Source organism: Danio rerio, chromosome 7, assembly GCF_049306965.1.
Source record: "Danio rerio strain Tuebingen ecotype United States chromosome 7, GRCz12tu, whole genome shotgun sequence".
Taxonomy (NCBI): domain Eukaryota; kingdom Metazoa; phylum Chordata; class Actinopteri; order Cypriniformes; family Danionidae; genus Danio; species Danio rerio.
Genome location: NC_133182.1, coordinates 39,973,101 through 39,992,611, shown reverse-complemented (window position 1 = coordinate 39,992,611; position 19,511 = coordinate 39,973,101). Strand labels below are relative to the sequence as shown.

The 19,511-nt window shown below is 38.6% G+C and overlaps 2 protein-coding genes across 4 annotated transcripts in view; both read right to left on the bottom strand.

Moving 5' to 3' along the window:
* Window positions 1-19,511, bottom strand: part of esyt2b (extended synaptotagmin-like protein 2b) — an 860,030-nt gene that overhangs the window by 552,351 nt on the left and 288,168 nt on the right. The window lies entirely within an intron of this gene.
* The window catches only part of ptpn5 (protein tyrosine phosphatase non-receptor type 5), a 36,714-nt gene that overhangs the window by 10,610 nt on the left and 6,593 nt on the right, over window positions 1-19,511 (bottom strand). For both annotated transcript variants that reach the window (XM_009303373.4, XM_682870.7), the window contains exons 4-12: window positions 15,493-15,692; window positions 13,806-13,916; window positions 13,610-13,687; window positions 10,264-10,502; window positions 7,863-8,049; window positions 7,698-7,782; window positions 7,508-7,587; window positions 1,454-1,591; window positions 898-1,008 (exon numbers count right to left, since the gene is read on the bottom strand). In XM_009303373.4, coding sequence (XP_009301648.1) covers window positions 898-1,008; window positions 1,454-1,591; window positions 7,508-7,587; window positions 7,698-7,782; window positions 7,863-8,049; window positions 10,264-10,502; window positions 13,610-13,687; window positions 13,806-13,916; window positions 15,493-15,684 — 1,221 coding nt within the window. In that variant the 5' untranslated portion in view covers window positions 15,685-15,692. The remainder of the gene's footprint in view (window positions 1-897; window positions 1,009-1,453; window positions 1,592-7,507; window positions 7,588-7,697; window positions 7,783-7,862; window positions 8,050-10,263; window positions 10,503-13,609; window positions 13,688-13,805; window positions 13,917-15,492; window positions 15,693-19,511) is intronic.

Genomic DNA, 19,511 nt, shown 5'->3' with positions numbered 1-19,511 from the left:
GCCACTGCAAGCACATTTATAACTGTCTGGAGCTCAAGCTTTTTGATGCATAATGGAGTATACAAATTGATAAACACTGTGATGCATAGAGTTTACAACAGTAAAAAGTAAGGACGTGTCGTGTGTGTTGTATTGTTCAGCAGAATGATGCTTATGCTTATCCTGGATGAAGCAACCAGTTGTAAACAGACAGTGTAAAATTGTTTCACTCAATTTATCATTGTCAGCAACGACAGGTATTCATTTTGTTTTGCTTGTTTGTTCATTTTTTTACTGTCAAAGTTCCAGTAGCCATAGCATACATGTGTTCAAATCTTTTCAGCTCGCAAGCAAAAATTCTAGATGTGCAATGAATAACAGCAAAGCAGAGAGCAAAATAAATGAGTGTGCAATGAAAATTGCGGTAACTGCGTAATATGAATTTTTATTTTTTTGCAATCCAGAATATTTTATAATCGATACTATTTACATAAATTTTTTTAATTAAAGGTTCTTATATTTTTTATTTCTATGTACCTAATTTTCCTCTAAAACAAAATATTTTTGATTGAATAATAAATAAACAATACTAACCCCATACTATTAACTAATATTTCTAAAATCACAATCCACCATAGTTACAGCTAATTCTTCTTCGATCTTCTACTGAAGAAAGTCACCTGCATTAAGAATGGCCTGAATCTGAATAAATTAGAGCAGATTATCATTCTAGGGCAAAATATCTAATCGACTTGTTGAAAAGTTCTTTTCAGTTGCTATAACTCAATGCTGATATAAAAGATCATGTAAACTTACACATTAGGAGTCCTTCAGTCATTTGCTTCACTTATGAATGTCAGCTATTTTTTCCAAAGGCCTTTATCATAAACACAGAATGCATTATAAACTCAGACAGACCTTCACAGTGAAAATCCTTAGGCTGTAGTCATCTGCCTGGATGACCTGTTTGACAGTGATCTCGATACCCTCACAGGTGACACTGTCCTCTGGCCAGTATTCTGTGCATTTCTGTAAGACACACACAGAACTGTGTTATTCTATTTGCAGTGAAATCTAATACAGTTTTTAATCCCATTCAGAAAAAAAAATCCATTGATGATTCTTGGAATTCGCCTACACTGATAAAGGCTACTAAAGAGTTTAACTCACCTGAACATGCTTCCTTTATTAACTTTTAGACTACAGCTACATGCTTAAAGTTTCCAAGTGACAATTGGGAATATAATAAGTGTTTTATTTATTATCCAGAGTTGTTGCTCAGTACTGAATAGTGACAGCTGCAGGGGTTGGACTAGAAGAACTATTGTAAATCCAATTTTGCATATAACTGACAATTAATGAAGGAATCCATCTGAACAATCATAATATCTGTAGGATTTTTAATAGCTCAGCATGAAAGCTTGAATCATCCTTATCATGTGAGCATATGGCATATGTGTGGATATAGCCAAACCTCATTTTTTTCTTCAATGTTAGTAATCATGACGATAATGGGACAGCGCTCCTGCCAAACCATCCTCCAGAAATCCCCCACTGTGTTCACAGTCGGACCCTGTGTGGCGATATATGCTTTTTCTTTCCCACCGTAGCCCTGAAACAGCACAAGATTAACCCTGAGAAAAATAGTTTTATTTTTTAGCTTGAAGACCATAGTATTTCCATGGTGCAAATACTGGACAATCTTGCAAAGTACACACATAAAAGGTCTCCTAAAACCTTCTGTAGTTTGTGAACCCCTGTGATAAAACTGTATCATTTTTAGCCTGACTGAAAACAAAAACAAAATATCTGAATTGACTTTTCATAAATTTAAATCAAGGCTGAACTTGGAGTGTAAATGACTCAATGTTCCAGAAATGATGCAGGAACAATCAAAGTTTTGACAACATGAGCACAAGCTATCACAAAAACATTCAATTACTAAAAGAAATTTTATAATATAATTGGAATCCCCAGATTTTTTTTTTAGCAGAAGTGAGATAATAATTATTACCAGCCAATCAGAGTGAAGCTTTAATGAGTTTAGGAATTTTAGAATGACAAAACTGCAGAGCATGCTTATTAAAACAGTATGGGATCATCCATTGGCTTGGAAGTTAATATAGTTTTCATTATAGTTATTATTCCTGTAACTTCGGGGAAGATGACACACACAACTGGGGTAGGATCCAATATGCAGGTTTAATCGTAATCAAGCAAGCAATGGTCAATTACAGGTGCAAACAGGTATGTACAGACAGTCCAGAATCGTAGTCAAACACAGGCAGGAGGTCAGAAGGCAGGTGGCTAAACAGGAGAACAAGGATAATCTAGGCTAGGGTCTAAACACGGAGATACAAGACAAGGAGAACGCGTTGTAGTGTCATCAACAGATAAACAAGACTCGGCCCACTGAAAGGGTGAATGTGTGGCTTACGTAGTGAATGCAATCAGTCTCTGATAATCCTCAGATGTTGCGAGTGTAATCAGTCTAGATGAGTGAGCATGGGTGTCTGGACGAAGTGCATGTCTGAATATGTAGTTCAGGAAAAGGCGGAAGTGTAGTCCATGGTTATTGTGTAGGAACCTGCGATCTATGGAGAACGATCGCTGGTTATCGTGACAATTGGAATCACCTTATTTATTGGCTTGCGAGCTATAAAAAAATGACAGCCAATCAGAATCACTCCTTCCAACGCTGCACATTTTAACAATTTTCAATAATTTTTCAATTATTCATTCATTTTCCTTTGGCTTAATCCCTTTATTCATCATCTGTTGCCACAGGGGAATAATCCACCAACTTATCTAGCATTCACACACATACACGGTGGTCAATTTTAGTCTAGTCAGTTCACTTTTACCACAAGTCTTTGGACTGTGGGGGACACTAGAGCACCCAGAAGAAACCCACGCAAACACGGAGAGAACATGCAAACTCCACAAAGAAACTGACCATGCTGAGGCTCGAACCAGCGACCTTCTTGCTGTGAGGCGACAGTGCTTTTATTGAATGTAGGGACAGACACAAAATTATTTTTTTTCATTATTGAAATTACAAATAACTCAGCATACAGGTGATATTACAAATGATACAGTAAGTCCATTATTGATGCGGCTGTGAGGAACTGTGGGCATAAGGTCTGTGCTTCCTGTCGAGGCGCCAATCCACGAACCTGGTGGTGGACACTAGAAGTAAGGGATGTCGTCAAGCTGAAGGAGTCCTACAGGGCTTGGTTGGCTTGCAGGACTCCCAAGGCAGCAGATGGGTATTGGCAGGTCAAGCGTGCTGCAGCGCGAGCAGTTGTGGAAGCAAAAACTCGAGTCTGGGAAGAGTTCGGGGAGACCATAGCGGAAGACTATCTGTCTGCCCCAAAGAGATTCTGGCAACCGTCCGATGCCTCAGGAGGGGAAAGCAGCTCTACATCAACACTGTTTACAGCGGAAGTGGGGAGCTGTTGACCTCGACTTGGGATGTTGTCGGACGGTGGAAGGAATACTTTGAGGATCTCTTTAAACTCACTGACATGTCTTCCATTGAGGAAGCAGAGACTGGGGATGCAGGGGTGGACTCATCCATCACCCAAGATGAGGTCACTGAGGTAGTTTACAAGCTCCATAGTGACAAAGCAGTGAGGGTGGATGAGATTCAGCCTGTGTAACTTAGGTCTCTGGATATTGTGGGGCTGTCTTAGCTGACACGTCTCTACAATATTGCACGGAGGTCGGGGACAGTACCTCTAGATTGGGCAACTGGGGTGTTCGTTCCCATTTTTTAGAAGGGGGACCAGAAGGTGGGCTTCAACTATAGGGGCATCACACTTCTCAGCCTCCCTGGGAAAGTCTATGACACTACTGGAGAGAAGGATCCGGCCGATGATTGAACCTAGGATCCAGGAAGAACAATGAAATTTTTGTCCAGGCCGTGGTACCAGCCCTGTACCCTCACCAGGGTCCTCAAGGGTTCATTTGAGTATGCCCAACCAGTCCACATATGTTTTGTGTACTTGGATGTCGTCAAGCTGAAGGAGTCCTACAGGGCTTGGTTGGCTTGCAGGACTCCCAAGGCAGCAGATGGGTATTGGCAGGTCAAGCGTGCTGCAGCGCGAGCAGTTGTGGAAGCAAAAATGATTGAACCTAGGATCCAGGAGGAACAATGCAATTTTTGTCCAGGCCGTGGTACCAGCCCTGTACCCTCACCAGGGTCCTCAAGGGTTAATTTGAGTATGCCCAACCAGTCCACATATGTTTTGTGTACTTGGAGAAGGCATTCAACCATGTCCCTCACAGCATTCTGTGGAGGGTGCTCTGTGAGTATGGAGTCAAAGGGGCTCTGTTAGGGGTGTCTCATCCCTTTATGAATAGAGAAGTAGTTTGGTTCGCATTGCCGGCAATAAGTCAGACTTGTTTCCAGTGCATGTTGGACTGCGGCAGGGCTGCCCTTTGTCACCAATTCTGTTCAGAATTCTTATGGACATAATTTCAAAGCACAGCCTTGGGCTGGAGGGGGTCTGGTTTTAGAATTTCATCACTGTTAAGTCTAGTTCACACTAGAGGATTTTATGCCTGATTTGAGCCCGATTTGGAAGTTAACGAGCTCGCCGACAGATCGGGCTGTGATCGTGAAGAAATCTGCGGGTGCACGGCGCTCGCCGCTCTTTATGTGTGAACTACTGAACAACGCATCAACGAGGCTCGCTGATGCATTGCCAACACCTCGCAGACGCGTCGCCGACACCTCGCAGACGGAAATCCAACATTAAGCATGCTAAATATTCCAGAGCAGTCGGCCGACTCAACCCCACGTGTGGTCTGATGTAGTAATGAGCTGCAGCCAATGAGAGAGCATATCAGCATGAGCTGTATGTGTGTGTTTAGGAGCTCAGCAGAAACATCTGTGATTGGTCCGAATGGGCATCAACGCACTGCTTCATTCTGTGTTAACACAGACATGAGAGTAGGCTATATTAACAGTGGAACTAGAATTCTGTAACTATTAGAATTACCATACTGCTCATTCTGACGGTTCTCATATAAAACGCCATATTGACACATCATATTTACATTCAAAGCATCTATTGAGATATTAAAATTAAGCTTTGAATGTCTGGCATCATATTTAATGACACCATTACCCTAAAAATATAATCTTTTTTTTTTTTGGTAATACAGCCTATAAATATGTAGTTAAGATACTAAAACATGCAAAGGTCTTGGCTTTCATTTTCACTTTCAAACAGGAGCTATTTCACAGCACAGAATATGCTGTTTTGAAAGATATCTGAAGTAAATTGATGTTTTTGCCATCAGAGAGTTTTGTTTATGTTAGCAGGAAGTTGCTAGGCAAAAAAAATGCACACATATTTAAAGTCACAGCGAAAAGTATCAGACATGCATGCAGTCATTTTGACCAAAATGGTAATTTAAGGCAGAAATGCTCAGTTCTTTACTGTTTTGTAATAAAAACTTTTTTTTAAAAAGTCAGAAAGAAATACACTGATATTAGAAAATGGCAGGGTGTTGTTTGTTAGTTTTATTTCAAAGAGTTATACAATTACAAAAATTAAAAACTCTCTGTGTATCTATCCACTCAAACCTTGCAGATGAGTGATTAATCCGCTCATAAATCAGCTGATTTGACGATGTTTTTAAATGCTTTCTCCAAAACTTGAAACGCTGTCAGTGACGTAATCAGCACACAAGCAGCCAATAGTATTCAGCTTTTTCTGACGACTCCTCCCTCAAAATTTCATTGGCTGTGGTTTGGTAGCTTGAATGAGCTGATGGGGAAAGAGTTGTTGTCAGATCATGTAGTGTGTGACCACCCCTCTTGTGGATCATTTACAGAGTGTTGCGTAGTGTGAACACCACAGAGATTAAAAGACACAAAGTCAAGTCATGTAGTGTGAACGGCACAGCGATCTGCTGATGTTTAAAATCCTGTAGTGTGAACTAGGCTTTAGTCGCTGACGATGTTGTTCTGTAGGCTTCATTGGCTTCAACATGCACTGGGGAAGTTTGCCCCTATGTGTGACACCTCTAGGATGAGAATCAGCACCTCCAAGTCCGAGGCCATGGTGCTCCACCGGAAAAAAGGTGGTTTGCCATCTCCAGGTTGGAAGAAAATCCTTACCTCAGATGGAGGAATTCAAGTATTTTGGGATTTTGCTCACAAGAGAGGGAAGGATGGAAAATGAGATTGACAAGCGGATTGGTACAGCAGCAGCAGTAATACGGTTGATGTACCAGTGCGTTGTGGTGAAGAAGAAGCTGAGCCAAAAGGCAAAGCTTTGGATTTACTGGTCAATCTACGTTCCTACTCTTATCTATGGTCATGAGCTTTGGGTCATGATTGAAAGGACAAAATCTCTGACACAAACAGCTGAAATGAGTTACCTTCACTGGGTGGCAAGGCGCACCCTTATAGATACAGTTAAGAGCTCTGTCACGCAGGAGAAACTCGGAGTAGAACCTATGTTCCTCTACATTGAGAGAAGTTAGCTGAGGTGGCTCGGGCAACTGTTTCAGATGCCTCCTGGACACCTACCTAGGGAGGTGTTCCAGGCATGTCCCACCAGGAGGAGGCCTCGGGAAAGACCCAGGACACGCTGGAGGGACTATGTCTCTCGGGATCCCCTCAGAGAAGCTGGAGGAAGTGTCTGGGGAGAGGAAAGTCTGGGGTTCTCTCCTGAGACTGCTGCTCAAGCGACCCGGCCGCAGAAAAGCAGTTGAAAATTAATGAATGAAACAAGAAGATGTTTCTGTCACAATCTCCAGCGATCTAGATTAAGCAGATCACTAGAAAACTGCAATTCTACCACTGAACCAACCTACCACTACTATGATGCTTAGCACCAATCAACACCTGCTACAGCTGCAAACTATCTGGACTGATACACAGACACACATCATTCCTACAGATTATGAGGACTATATACACAGCACAACACACACACTTCTGGGCTGAGTCTTGTTAGTCTGTTAGACAATGAAGTGTTTCTTTGTCTAAGTCTTTCCGTGTTTCATCCTTGCCTTGTTTTACTGTTTATCTTGATTCTGACCACTCGACTGTGACTTTGACTACGCTTCTGGATTACCCCTGTGATACTGTTTGTACCTGTTTGACCGTTGCCTGCAAGAACATTCTCTGTTTAATCTCTGTTTTGGATCCCCAACTTTGTTGTTAGCACATTTTTGTCACAGTTTCATGCACATAGTTTTTTTATTTAAACTTAGTGTAGTAAACACATAAAATATGTAAATTAAACAATTATTTCATTGTAATGGAAGCTGGATGTAAACTTGAGGAGGCAGAGACAGTCAAAAATAGGTATAACGGAAGTCTTTAGGCTAATATTTTTAAGACAAAAACTGCCTAAATACATAAACAAACATTATTTTTAGAGATAACATGACATAATCTTTTATCTTGGAGACACACTTTAAATACACAGAAAGATATCATCCATGGGATGGAAGCAAGGTCAGACTTACAGTTTTATTATAGCTGGCCTTAACAAACACTCACCTTTAAGTAATTAGCATTGATGTAGGTGCTAAGAAAATCACCTTCCTCCTTAGCTTTTAAGCACACTCTGCTATGTGTGTCTGTAATTCAGAGATGAGAACAAACAGAAGAAAAAAGAAAAACGCAAATATCAGGAGCAAACCTCATGAGACATTTCCACTTAAGACTATGCATAGAGCAATATACGCACTTGGTAGTATGGTTTTGTAGCGATTCTTCCTCACCACCCCAGGAATACTATATTCTTTTGGGTCCACAAAGTTCATGGGAGTCTCCTGTTTCCACCAGAATCACCAGATGAGCAGTGTTGTAATGATACGATGACTGTTTCATAGTGCAAATGCATGACACTCACATAGAACTCGGCCTGAAGCACGCCGTCATCCAGTGCTCTCGTGTGCAGCTGCTCGGGGGTCAGCAGGTTGGATGCGTTCTGCAGATACTCCTGTGTGCTCTGCTCTCTAGGTGACAGCAGCGCTCCGTACGGCTCTGTAGTGCCAGGGGTGCACATGTCCAACGTCAGAGACACATTAGAGCCTCTCCTGAAAAACACAGCCCCATTTAAACATGATGATGTGATCATCCAGAGCAAAAATTGCTGCAGATCTATTTAGTTTTTAAACATATTGAAGTCATTTATTAATTAATTAGCATTGCTACATTGTGACTCTTGTTTGTTATACTGTATTTGGGGTACCCCTTTTGGACACTTTTAGGTTCTACACTCAAAAAATGGCTTTGTGCTTGTTCAAGCTTATTTAAAATAAGTAGAAACTGCACACTTCTTTTTTGGGACAACTTAATTGTTTAAGTTGTCTTAATTGTTAAGGGCTTCTGGTAGTACTTAAAATAGTCCACTAAAGGAGACAGAGCCTTCTCGATTATGGCTCTTAAACTCTGGAATAGCCTTCCTAATAATGACTTCGACACACTCTCTCAGTTCAAAACTAGATTAGAAACCTTTCTTTTTAGCAAAGCATTCACATCATGCTCCACGCAGGAGAGTGGGCTTGACAAACTACCTGTACGACCCACTCCTTCTGCCTTAATGCACCAGAGTTTCTGCAAAATTTTTTGTAAAAAACAAAAAATAATAATAAAAAATCTGTGGCTTTATGTTGAAAGATTTTGGAACAATAAGAGCTAAAAAAACTCATCAAATGAAAAATAATAACTTTTATGCAAGGTTTACAATCAAAATCCAATTAGAACCACTTGTTTGGTAAACAAAGCTACAGCACTATTATATATAGTATTAATGTTATTGATATAAAATCTGCATAAAGGTATATTTACACATATGCACATGAGTATATAAATATGGGTGGCATAGTGGCTCAGTGTTTAGCACTGTTGCCTCACAGCAAGAAGGTTGCTGGTTCAAAATCCGGCTGGGCCAGTTGGCATTTCTATGTGGAGTTTGCATGTGGGCGTGGGTTTCCTCTGGGTACCCCCCACAGTCCAAAGGCATAGGTGAATTGGATAAACATCATATTGAAAAACCATATGTGTTTTGATGTACGAGTGTGTGTTAATGTGAGTGTGTTTGGGTGTTTCCCATTACTCAGTTGCAGCTGGAAGGGCATCCGCTGCGTAAAACATATACTGAAATAGCTGGCGGTTAATTCAGCTGTGGCGACTTCTGAAATAGAGACTAAGCCGAATAAATAATTAAATATTTAAATTGAATGATGGCCTTGAAAATCTTTGGATTTCTGATTCAGATTTCATGTAGTCCTATAAGCTCTTTTGCAGCTCCAAATCAGCTAGTGCTCATAAGTATTTGTAAATTGTTAGGTTATGGTTAGCCTAGTGTAACCCCGCCGGTCCTACGCCACCCAGCCCGATCCAAGCTGGTGTCGAACCAGGAACCTTCTGCATGGGAGTCCGGTGCTCTACCAAGGAGGCTAAAGACCATGGCCTCTAGCATCTGTCACTAGAGCACCTTTAGAGATCAGAGGAGTGAGGTTAACCTGCACAGTACCTACTAGCTGGCCTCCGTTACACTAGCAGAATAAGTAAACATGTTCATTAAAAGTTATATGTATATATAGTTGGGCTCAATGATATTGGATTACTTACACACACACACACACACGCACACACGCACATACGTACACACACACACACGCACACACAAACATTCAGTAATATAAAACAAAAAAAGTTTTAATTGTTTGAACCATGTTTATGCCTCCTTCACAATCTCTCAGTGTTATGGTAAATACATGTTTATAGTTTAAGCCAGGATCTTGGAAATTTCTGATTTCTAATTTCTGAGTGACTATTTTCTCTTTCAGCAGTTATTTGTGACTTTCTCTCATTAAGGATTCAGACAGCAGCAGGTGTATTTAGCAGCAGGTATATGTCTTTTATTTCAATATACTGTATTGTTATGCTAAACAGTTACTCTTTTCAGTTTTATAATAGCTTCTGTTTCATGCACATTAGCAAATGCATTCATCTGTTGTTTAAATATTGATCTAAAGTTGCCTTTTAAATATTAAACAATTGCTTCTGAATTTTTAATTACGACACAAGTGCTTAGCCTTTCCATAATCACCAGTTCTGCATTTATGATTCTTTCCGCATTCAAATATTCACCACACATTCACCGTCACATTAAACACTGAACCACCAAAGCGTCATAGAATATTCTGAAGGCAAACAGCCACAAATAATTTATGAGATGCAATGTTCATCATGTGAATCATCCAGATGTGAGATTTTTAAAAAAAAACATCCGGTTTTATTACCTTTCCTGCAAGCCCACAGGTTTGACAGTGAGAGTGACAGGGTCGGCTTCAGTTTTCATGTCCATAAAGCAGTCGAACACGGGAGTTTCAGGAACAGCGTCCAGCTCGTAGAAATCTTCCTGTTTAGCATCTGTCCATTCTGAATATGTAAAAGAGGGCTGCCTGCTCATGGACTGACGACGGTCTTCAGGGAAGCAGGACTGGTTGCCAGGCACCAGGGTTTTAATGCAGAACAGCGTCTGTTGTGACAGCAAAAGGCGAGGGAAACAAAAGGAAAGTTCAAGCTATACACAAAGACATTAATGCATGCTAGACAATCAACTGCTGCACAAATTGGAGTGCAGCTTAACCAGTTTTTTTATTTATTTATTTATTTATTTTTGCACAAGCAGGCTTATACTATAGGGCTGTTAAAACCCTTGATTCTGATTGGCTGATAAACATTTGAGTGCAACTATTTAAAGATAAACGCTCAGCTAAAATAATTCCAGGTAGATCGTGACCACATTACAGCTCTATATCGCTATGCTGAATGATTGACAAAAGCCACAATTTAAACCAAAACAAAAGTCATAGGGTGAAATGTGTTGGAAATTATTCCCACACACAGGTTTAAGGGCAAAAACCTGACAAATGTCATGAAATACAACATCTAAACAGTTTTTGTAGGTGCAATAACCAAAAAATATACAAAATAATTGACTCTGGTCCATTAAATTAGTAAGGGATAATCAATGGATTTAATTTAAAATCATTTAATGCACAGCAAGCTGTTGATTATTCTACTTTTTTCCGTGGGCGTTTGCCAAGTCATTGACAAGTTAAAACTAGTATTGCTCCTATAAGTCTGACTGACTTGATAACTGAATAAATGACTGAAATTCCTCTGGCCTATGTTTTAAATGTAAAAACACAAGGGGACATTCTTCTCTGTTTCTGCTACTGCAACAAAATTGTTTTTGTTTTTTTTTTGGACCCAAATCTTTATTTTTTAAGCTACATTTTTGTTTCTCTGTGGAAATATTATCTGTTGGAGAGGAGACAGTCATTCTCACATGAAACTTCTTTTTTAAATTTTTATTTTGGTTTATCTGGCAAATAAATGCATATTGTTTGTGCTTGTCACTTCCTCCATCCTTCAGTCTTCTTAAAGGAACCTGACTGAACAATACAGATAGTCAATACACTTTACTATGTTAATGACCTCTCTTGATGCTCCATTGTATTCTTAATACCTTGTCTCCTGCCTGACATTTTCTGTAATTTCTGTTTTTATGCACTTTTCCCTTCCCTTTTTTTTGTTTCATCATGTTCCGCTTTTTGTTGTTGTTGTTGTTGTTGCTGTTGTTTTTTGCATTGTGTATTTGAGGATATATGAGTATGTTGAACACTGAAAAAAATGATGAAACTAAAATTAAAATAATAATAAATAACATAGGCGGCACAGTGACACAGCGGGTAGCACCGTCGCCTCACAGCAAGAAGGTTGCTGGTTCGAGCCTTGGCTGGGTCAGTTGGCATTTCTGTGTGGAGTTTGCATGTTCTCCTCGTGTTTGCGTGGGTTTCCTCCCGGATGCTCCGGTTTTCCCCACAGTCCAAAGACATGCGGCACAGGTGAATTGAATAAGCTAAATTGACCACCGTGTACGAGTGTGAATAGGTGTTTCCCAGTGATGGGTTGCAGCTGGAAGGGCATCCGCTGTGTAAAAGCTATGCTGGATAAGTGGGTGCTTCATTTCGCTGTGGCGACCCCTGATTAAAAAAGGGACTAAGCTGAAAAGAAAATGAATGAATAAATCATAATAAATATAACTGCAAGCAGCAAATAAGGGGCCAGACAATACAGAGGCTGAATGAGAAGAGCATGGCAGCAAGCACCAGAGCAACTGGCAAAACAAAGATTTTAAGCAAAATGGTTAAAACCCCAAATCTTCAGCTTACAATGTGTCAAATGCTTATTGCAGTTGATCAACATGTGGCACTATTACGAAATGTATATAATAATAATAATAATAATTCCATACATTTATTTAGTGCTTTTACGGGACACTCAAAGCGCTTTACACATTTTTGGGGGGAAATCTCCTCACCCACCACCAGAGTGCAGCATCCACCTGGATGATGCAACGGCAGCCATATTGCGCCAGACTGTACACCACACACCAGCTGATTGGTGGAGAGGAGACAGAGTGATGAAGCCGATTATGATATAGGGATGGTTAGGAGGCCATGATAGACAGAGGCCAGTGTGCAAATTTGGCCAGAATGCCCGGGTTAAACCCCTACTCTTTTTCAAACGACATCTCATCCAAAAGACAGTGCTCACTGAGCAGTATAGAGTCCACATCAACATACTGGGGCTTTAGGACCCACGCTGACCGCAGGTTGAGCGCCTCCGACTGGTCTCACTAACACCACTTCAGGCTGCAACCCAGCTTTCCCATGTGGTCTCCCATCCAGGTACTGACTGGCCGCAACCCTATTTAGTTTCAGTGGGCGACCATGTGAGGGCTGCAGCAGGTTTGTGGTGTGGTCAGTGTGAGACGATAATGCCACTCCTTAAGTTTGGTGTCAACGTGTTGCAGTAATACAGAAACAGATACAGTTTGGCATCGTGCCAGCACAAATTCTATAACTTTTTGTCAGCTTAATCTAAAGATTGAGTACTGGAACAAAACTCTGCAGGACCCCGGCACTCCAGCATTGAGTTTGACCATCCCTGCTCTAGGGGGAGTTTCTAAAGAAGTTTTTTGATCAAAACCACTTTGGCACACAGGAGGTTTAGTCAATTTAGGCGTAATTGGTATCAATATTCTCAGCAGGATTCCAGGAATCTATCAAGACTAGTCTTATGTCAATAGGCAAAAATAGTCACAGGCAGATAGAGAGAGTGTGTGTGCAAGAGAGAGATCATGTGTGTGTAAATGGCATGGGCATACAGCATTTAATAGCTTATAGTAATGTGTGTTATAGCTACCTCTTTTTAAGAATATGTGTAAATTGGTTGATTTGCATTGGCTCCTGGTGAAGCACATCTTGAGAACACACAGAGAGGCTTCGGCAACTGTTACTGAGTTATTGTGGTTACTACTAATGTTTTGGTGTAGCACATTTATTTTGAACTTTGATCAAAACTGACTGGAACTACTTGTGCAGTAAAAATATTAATACACATCTTCCAGCAAATCACAATCAAGAGTTTTAACAGATCATGAACCCACATAACCACTTGAGGTGTGTATTATTTTATATTAATGTGGCAGTGGCCTATCATCAGTTGTTCCTCACTTGCTCTAAAGTTAAATCTCTGAGTAACAAAAGTCAAAAGCATACAGAAAATACTCACTCCAGTACCAAGAATGACGACACCTAAGAAGAGTGTGGCTATGAGGGGCAGCAAGCTCTCCACCCTCCAGATCTCCATCTGCAGACACACGCATTGACCTGTTATTTTCTTGCTTCATACCATGAATGACATTTGGCACGGGATTCCTACGATATGTGTAATCTTATTTATCCTGAAGCATTTGCAGGTCTGTCACCTGTTGATCATAGGCATCACTGGTAGAGAGAAGGTACTGAAGGAGATCCAAAACTTTGTGTGCTGCTGGAAAAGCCCTGTATCCATTCAGCATGTAAAGGACCCACAAGCCCTGAAAATATTAACAAAATAATAACATTTTTACACACACTAACACAATTGTACATCTATCTTTGTGGGAACTTGCCATGGATTTTAGAGATAAAGTTTTTATAGTGACAATAAAACATTTCTGTCTTCTAAACCTAAACATATACTCTTATTTTTACATTTTCAGTTCTCACAGAACTTCTCCATATTTTTACCCACTCTCACACTCTTATAGATCAGCCAACTCTTTCTCCCGGGAGCCACCTCACACTCGATTAAGCACAATGGGAGCCAGATCTTTTAGCTCTGCAGCTCCTCAGCTATGGAACTCGCTTCCCCTGGAACTAAAAAGCAGTGATAGTCTTCACACTTTTAAATCTCGTCTTAAGACCCATCTTTTTAGGCAGGTTTACCTATGACTATCCTTTACTATGTTATTTTATACTTCGATGTGTTTGTGCTTCATCTCCTCTCATGCATTTAAATTTTTGTCTGGCATTGTTTTATTTTTTATTAAATGTTATATTCAGTTGTTTTTAGTATGTCTGTTGATGCTTGCTGTAAGATGACATTGGGTGTCCAGAAAGTCGCCATTTATTAATGAAATTTATTATTATTATTATTATTATTATTATTATTATTATTATTATTATTATATATTTGTAATATTTTTTTTCCCTCCTGGAGGCTGGCTGGTCTCAACAAGGTCAAAAATGCCAGGTTTACTGTTCTTGTTGGAAATTTGTTCCTCACAGGATTGTAAGTTAGAATGCACAAATAAATCCTTAAAAAAAAGAAACAAAGAAAGTAAAAAAAAAAACAGACATCCATTTAGGTGTTTGCATTAAATTAAACCTTCAAAGATTATCATAATGTAATTAATACACATACTTTAATGCTAAAATAATAGTGGCATGAATAAGGCACCAAAATATATTTTAAAAAATGTTCCTTTGTAATTCAGCATAACATAGTAATGCAAAAATGAAACTACATATCTATTCTGACTGGTAAAACTGATCATGCTAAATTTTATTGAACGTTATACAATCATAAAAGTATAAATTTGTAGACTTATTATGAATTCATTTTTGGGAGCTGAAAAAAATGTATCTATAGTTTAAAGAATTATTTTAAAGTAAATATATATATATATATAGGATTATGTGTATTTATAGGTTTAGGACAGCTGTTTTCGTTAGCTAGGCAGCAGTTAGTTAGGCAGGAAAGCATGTGGTGCATTATTGACAACAGGGTCGATCACAGGAGACCCCAGAACAGCCTTTGTTTCTATGCTTATCCAAACACACTCAAGCATAAACAACACAAAGGCACACAAGCTTACATCTTTTGTCAATCAAGATAAACAAAAGCCTTGATTATAAAATTAAAACACTACAGGATTATTACAAAGTATTCTGTTACTATTTAATTTTTGCTAAAAAAACAAAAAACAAATTTGCAACTTTTAAACAAGGACATAACTGAAATGCTAAAATATTTGACAATAAAAATAAGTAAAAGGTGTGGATAAATTGTGATATGAGATAAGATTTTTGTGCAAGATGTGCTTTAATGAGAACTGCGCATGAACTCACAGTGAGTTGAGACAGTGTGTAGAGCAGGAGAAAAGCTCCAGCTGTAACACTGGCTTTTAATACTCGCTCCCACAAAGCAGCACCAATGCCTGGCAGCGGATCGTGGGCATGTGAGGTGGCACCGTCCTGCTCTTTGGGTGCGTCCTCTCCAACAGGGGCTTCAGCCATGCTGCTCTCAAAAACGTCCTGCATTTAAACAGCTAAAACGGACACAGAAAAACACATTTACCAGAGAAACACAACAATGCAATTGGGCTCATTCATGAATTACGAGCAGAGTCCATTTTTTGTAAGGCTGTTCAGATGTAAGCATTCAAATTCATGAAAGCATTCATATTTTTCTAATATTAGCTGGTAAAAGAAATCTGTTCCCTATCAAGTGTACTTAAATCTTCCATGTTTTTTGGCTTCGGCTTAGTCCATTTATTTATCAGAGATCGCCACACTAATTAACCAACAACTTATCCAGCATATGTTTTACACAGCGGATGCCCTTCCATCTGCAACCCAGTACTGGGAAACCCCCATACACTCTCACATTTAAACTCATATATTAATACATATGCTATTTAGTTTATTCAATGGATTAAATGCACACAGACTTTTCATTTTAATCAGCCATCCCCAGGGCTTTCGGTCAATTGTTATCCCATACAAAACCGCTGCGTTTAACATGTGATTTCTTTAAAAACAGCGATCATCACTGCCTGGCTGAGGTACGATATAAAGTGGGTATCAGACCAAACAAGAAGCACTGCGTTAAATTCTTTTTTTCCGCGCCATGTCTTTAAAATATGCAAATTAATTTTACAACACTATTTTCAATGAAGTTTCTGCGCTAGCCTGCTGCTGATGACGGCGCCTGCATTTACACTGCCTTTCGTTTTTTTACACTTTAACCAAGTGGAGGCTTAAGTATATTTAACTGATTATATTTGAATTACATTACAACGTCGATGCTTTAAAAGGAACCTTACGAAATTAAAAACGGTCACAAAGCTTTCACTGGAAGTTCATCATAGGCTGAAAAAAACTGGCTGTGCATACAGCACATTCATGTATTCGGACTGTGGGGAAAACCCGAGCACCTGGAGAAAACCCACACAAACACAAGGAGAACATGCAAACTCTGCACAGAAATGCCAGCTGGGGCTCAAACCAGCGACTTTCTTGCTGTGAGGAGACAGTACTAACCACTGAGCCACTGTCACCTGGGATAATAATATTTTACTATTTAATTTGGTCAGTTTTTTTTTTTTTTTTTGCAGCTTAAAGTTGATAACAGTATATGTTATATATGAGTTAAACATATATATTATCACTGTTATCTTTTTACCTAGCCATCCAATCAATGAATTAGGGGTACGACAAATAGACCCAACCAAGCATCCTTATGTAGTTGAACAAAGGCTGAATAACAGAAGAAAAGCTAATATTGCTGATTACTGCAGGTTGGCATTTTTATTTTCAGCAATACTCTTCAAAACTGGATATCTGCTGTATGTTTCTGGAGTGGATTCCAAATCAAAGTGTCTCTGCTTTCAAAAATGTTACTCCGTTGTGTGTTCTCTGCCAATTTTGAAAACGCTATGATGGAAAAATGTTAATTGAATATTTATTATGCCATAATTTATAATTGAAAATTTATTTTGAATATTTATGTTAAGGCATATTGCTTTTTAGTCTTTTTTTTTTTTTGCATTTATAAAACATACTAAAGTCAAGAATATTCCATTCTACAAAACTTAAATTGTGATTTATAGGTTAGATTATGCTAATTGTTCAGCTTGTTCAGCTTCCAGAAATGGTCAGATGTGCTCCAACATTAGGCACATTCAAATCAAGACTAAAACACATTTGTTTAGCTGTGCCTTTACTGAATGAGCACTGTTCTACGTCTGACAGATCGCACTTTTATGTTTTTCTCTTCTTTTTCATTCTTTTATATCACATTTTATCTGTTTTTATGTTTTTTTTAAATCATTTTTATTATTTGTTTTTATTTTTCTTAAAAAATATTTTTCTTTTGTTCTTATTTTTAAAAGACTTGTGTCTTTTATTATTGTTAATGTAAAGCACTTTGAATTGCCACGGTGTATGAAATGTGCTATATAAATAAACTTGCCTTGCCTTGCCTTGCCTATTGTATGGGCGACACGGTGGCTCAGTGGTTAGCACAGTCGCCCCAAAGCTAAAAGTCCTGGCTTGGGTCAGTTGACTTTTCTGTGTGGAGTTTGCATGTTCTCTCTACTGACATGGGTTTCCTCCAGGTGCTCTGGTTTCTCCTACAGTCCAAAGACTAGGTGAATTAAGTAGGCTAAATTGGCCGTAGTGTATGTGTGTGCATGTTTGGTTGTTTCCTAGTACTGGGTTGCAATTGAAAGGGCATCCACTGTGTAAAACATATGCTGAATAAGTTGGCGGTTCATTCTGCTGTGGTGACCCCTGCTTTAAAAAGGGACTAAGCAGAAGAAAAACGAATGTATGAGTGGATCGTGCTAATTGTGAATAATTGTGGGCGCAAATCATATCTGCCAATGATTAGAATACATTATCAACCAACATATCTGACATCTGAGAGTTTTCAGGTTTTAAATGCAAAATTCTCAGGATTTCCTCCTAGATTTACGAATATCCATTGAACGAAAATTTGTTAAAACAACAAAATGCAAACAGTAGCAACAAATGACAGCAATGCAGCTGAAGGCAGTCACCGAGTAGTACACTACAGCTTTTTCTGCAGTACAGTCTCATAATTCATGGCATTGCTGTGGGAGGAATGACACATTTAGAGGTGGACTATGCAAATGAGACTATGCTGCGGACATAACGCTAACATGGGGTGTTATGTCATATACAGTGCGAACAGCAGACTTATGATTAGCATTAAGAGATGATTCGCGGTTTGAGCAGCAGGTTTTTCTTGTTACATTGCATTGATCATCTAATTACAGTTAGTCTGCTGCGTTCTTTTTTATTAATTTAATAAGGACCACTGACTGTATGGAATCACGCTTTCAAGTTTCCAAGCTTTTAAAGACATGAGCCGAGTGAGTGCGGTTCATTCAGCTAACATATTCCTACATCATATGAGAGTTACTGCTGATCAAATTTTTATAACTTTTTCTTTTTTCCACCAATGCAGAAATGCTTACGACACACTGTTTAATTTTTAAACACTTTACTGTGCACTGAGAGCGACTATCACTTTTCAAAACATTAAAGGTGTACAATATCGCTGCCTCGTCAAAGTGAAAGCAGAGCTGCATTTCGACTTGCAGTAGATTCAACCATACATCAACCAAGTAGCCAATGCATTTGCTTTAAATTATTATATTTTAAAATAAATGTTACATATTTGATGTTTATACTTCATGTAGTGTATGGATGGCTTCACTGGACACTAATTAAACTGACTGGTTCTTCCCTTTTTCCTGCTTGTTTTATAATGCATTTACAGCGCTCAGCATAACTGAGCACACCCCATTTTGAAAATGAATATTTTTATCCATATATCTGAATATAGGCAATGAATTTTGGTGAATTTAAAGAAAACAGATTTATTAAACAAATAAATTTATTACAATAATATTTTACTCACCAAACATCTTTAAAAATTAAAAGATAATACAATTAAATTCATGCAAAATATTGAAAAGAAATTGTAATTACAAACTTCAAAATTTCAACAAAATTTTTCAATTATTTTGCTTCTCTTGACTTTTCCTCCTTTTTAAATTCGTATTACATATTTTTCTATAGCATATAAATTTGGGTGTACTAGTTTTTAGACTGTTATCGTAAGTTAATTTGTTAGATAAGCTCCAGAATTGGCTTCAGTACTGACTAATCTAATGTATATACACACATATAAAATACTGTATGGGTTCCTATTAAAAATATCAATTTAAAAGATAGATTTGTGAGGGGTTTACTTATATAATCTGATATATATGCACATAACATATGCATAAAAATAAATAGTTACATTTAATTTCTATCACAAATTAATAGCATAT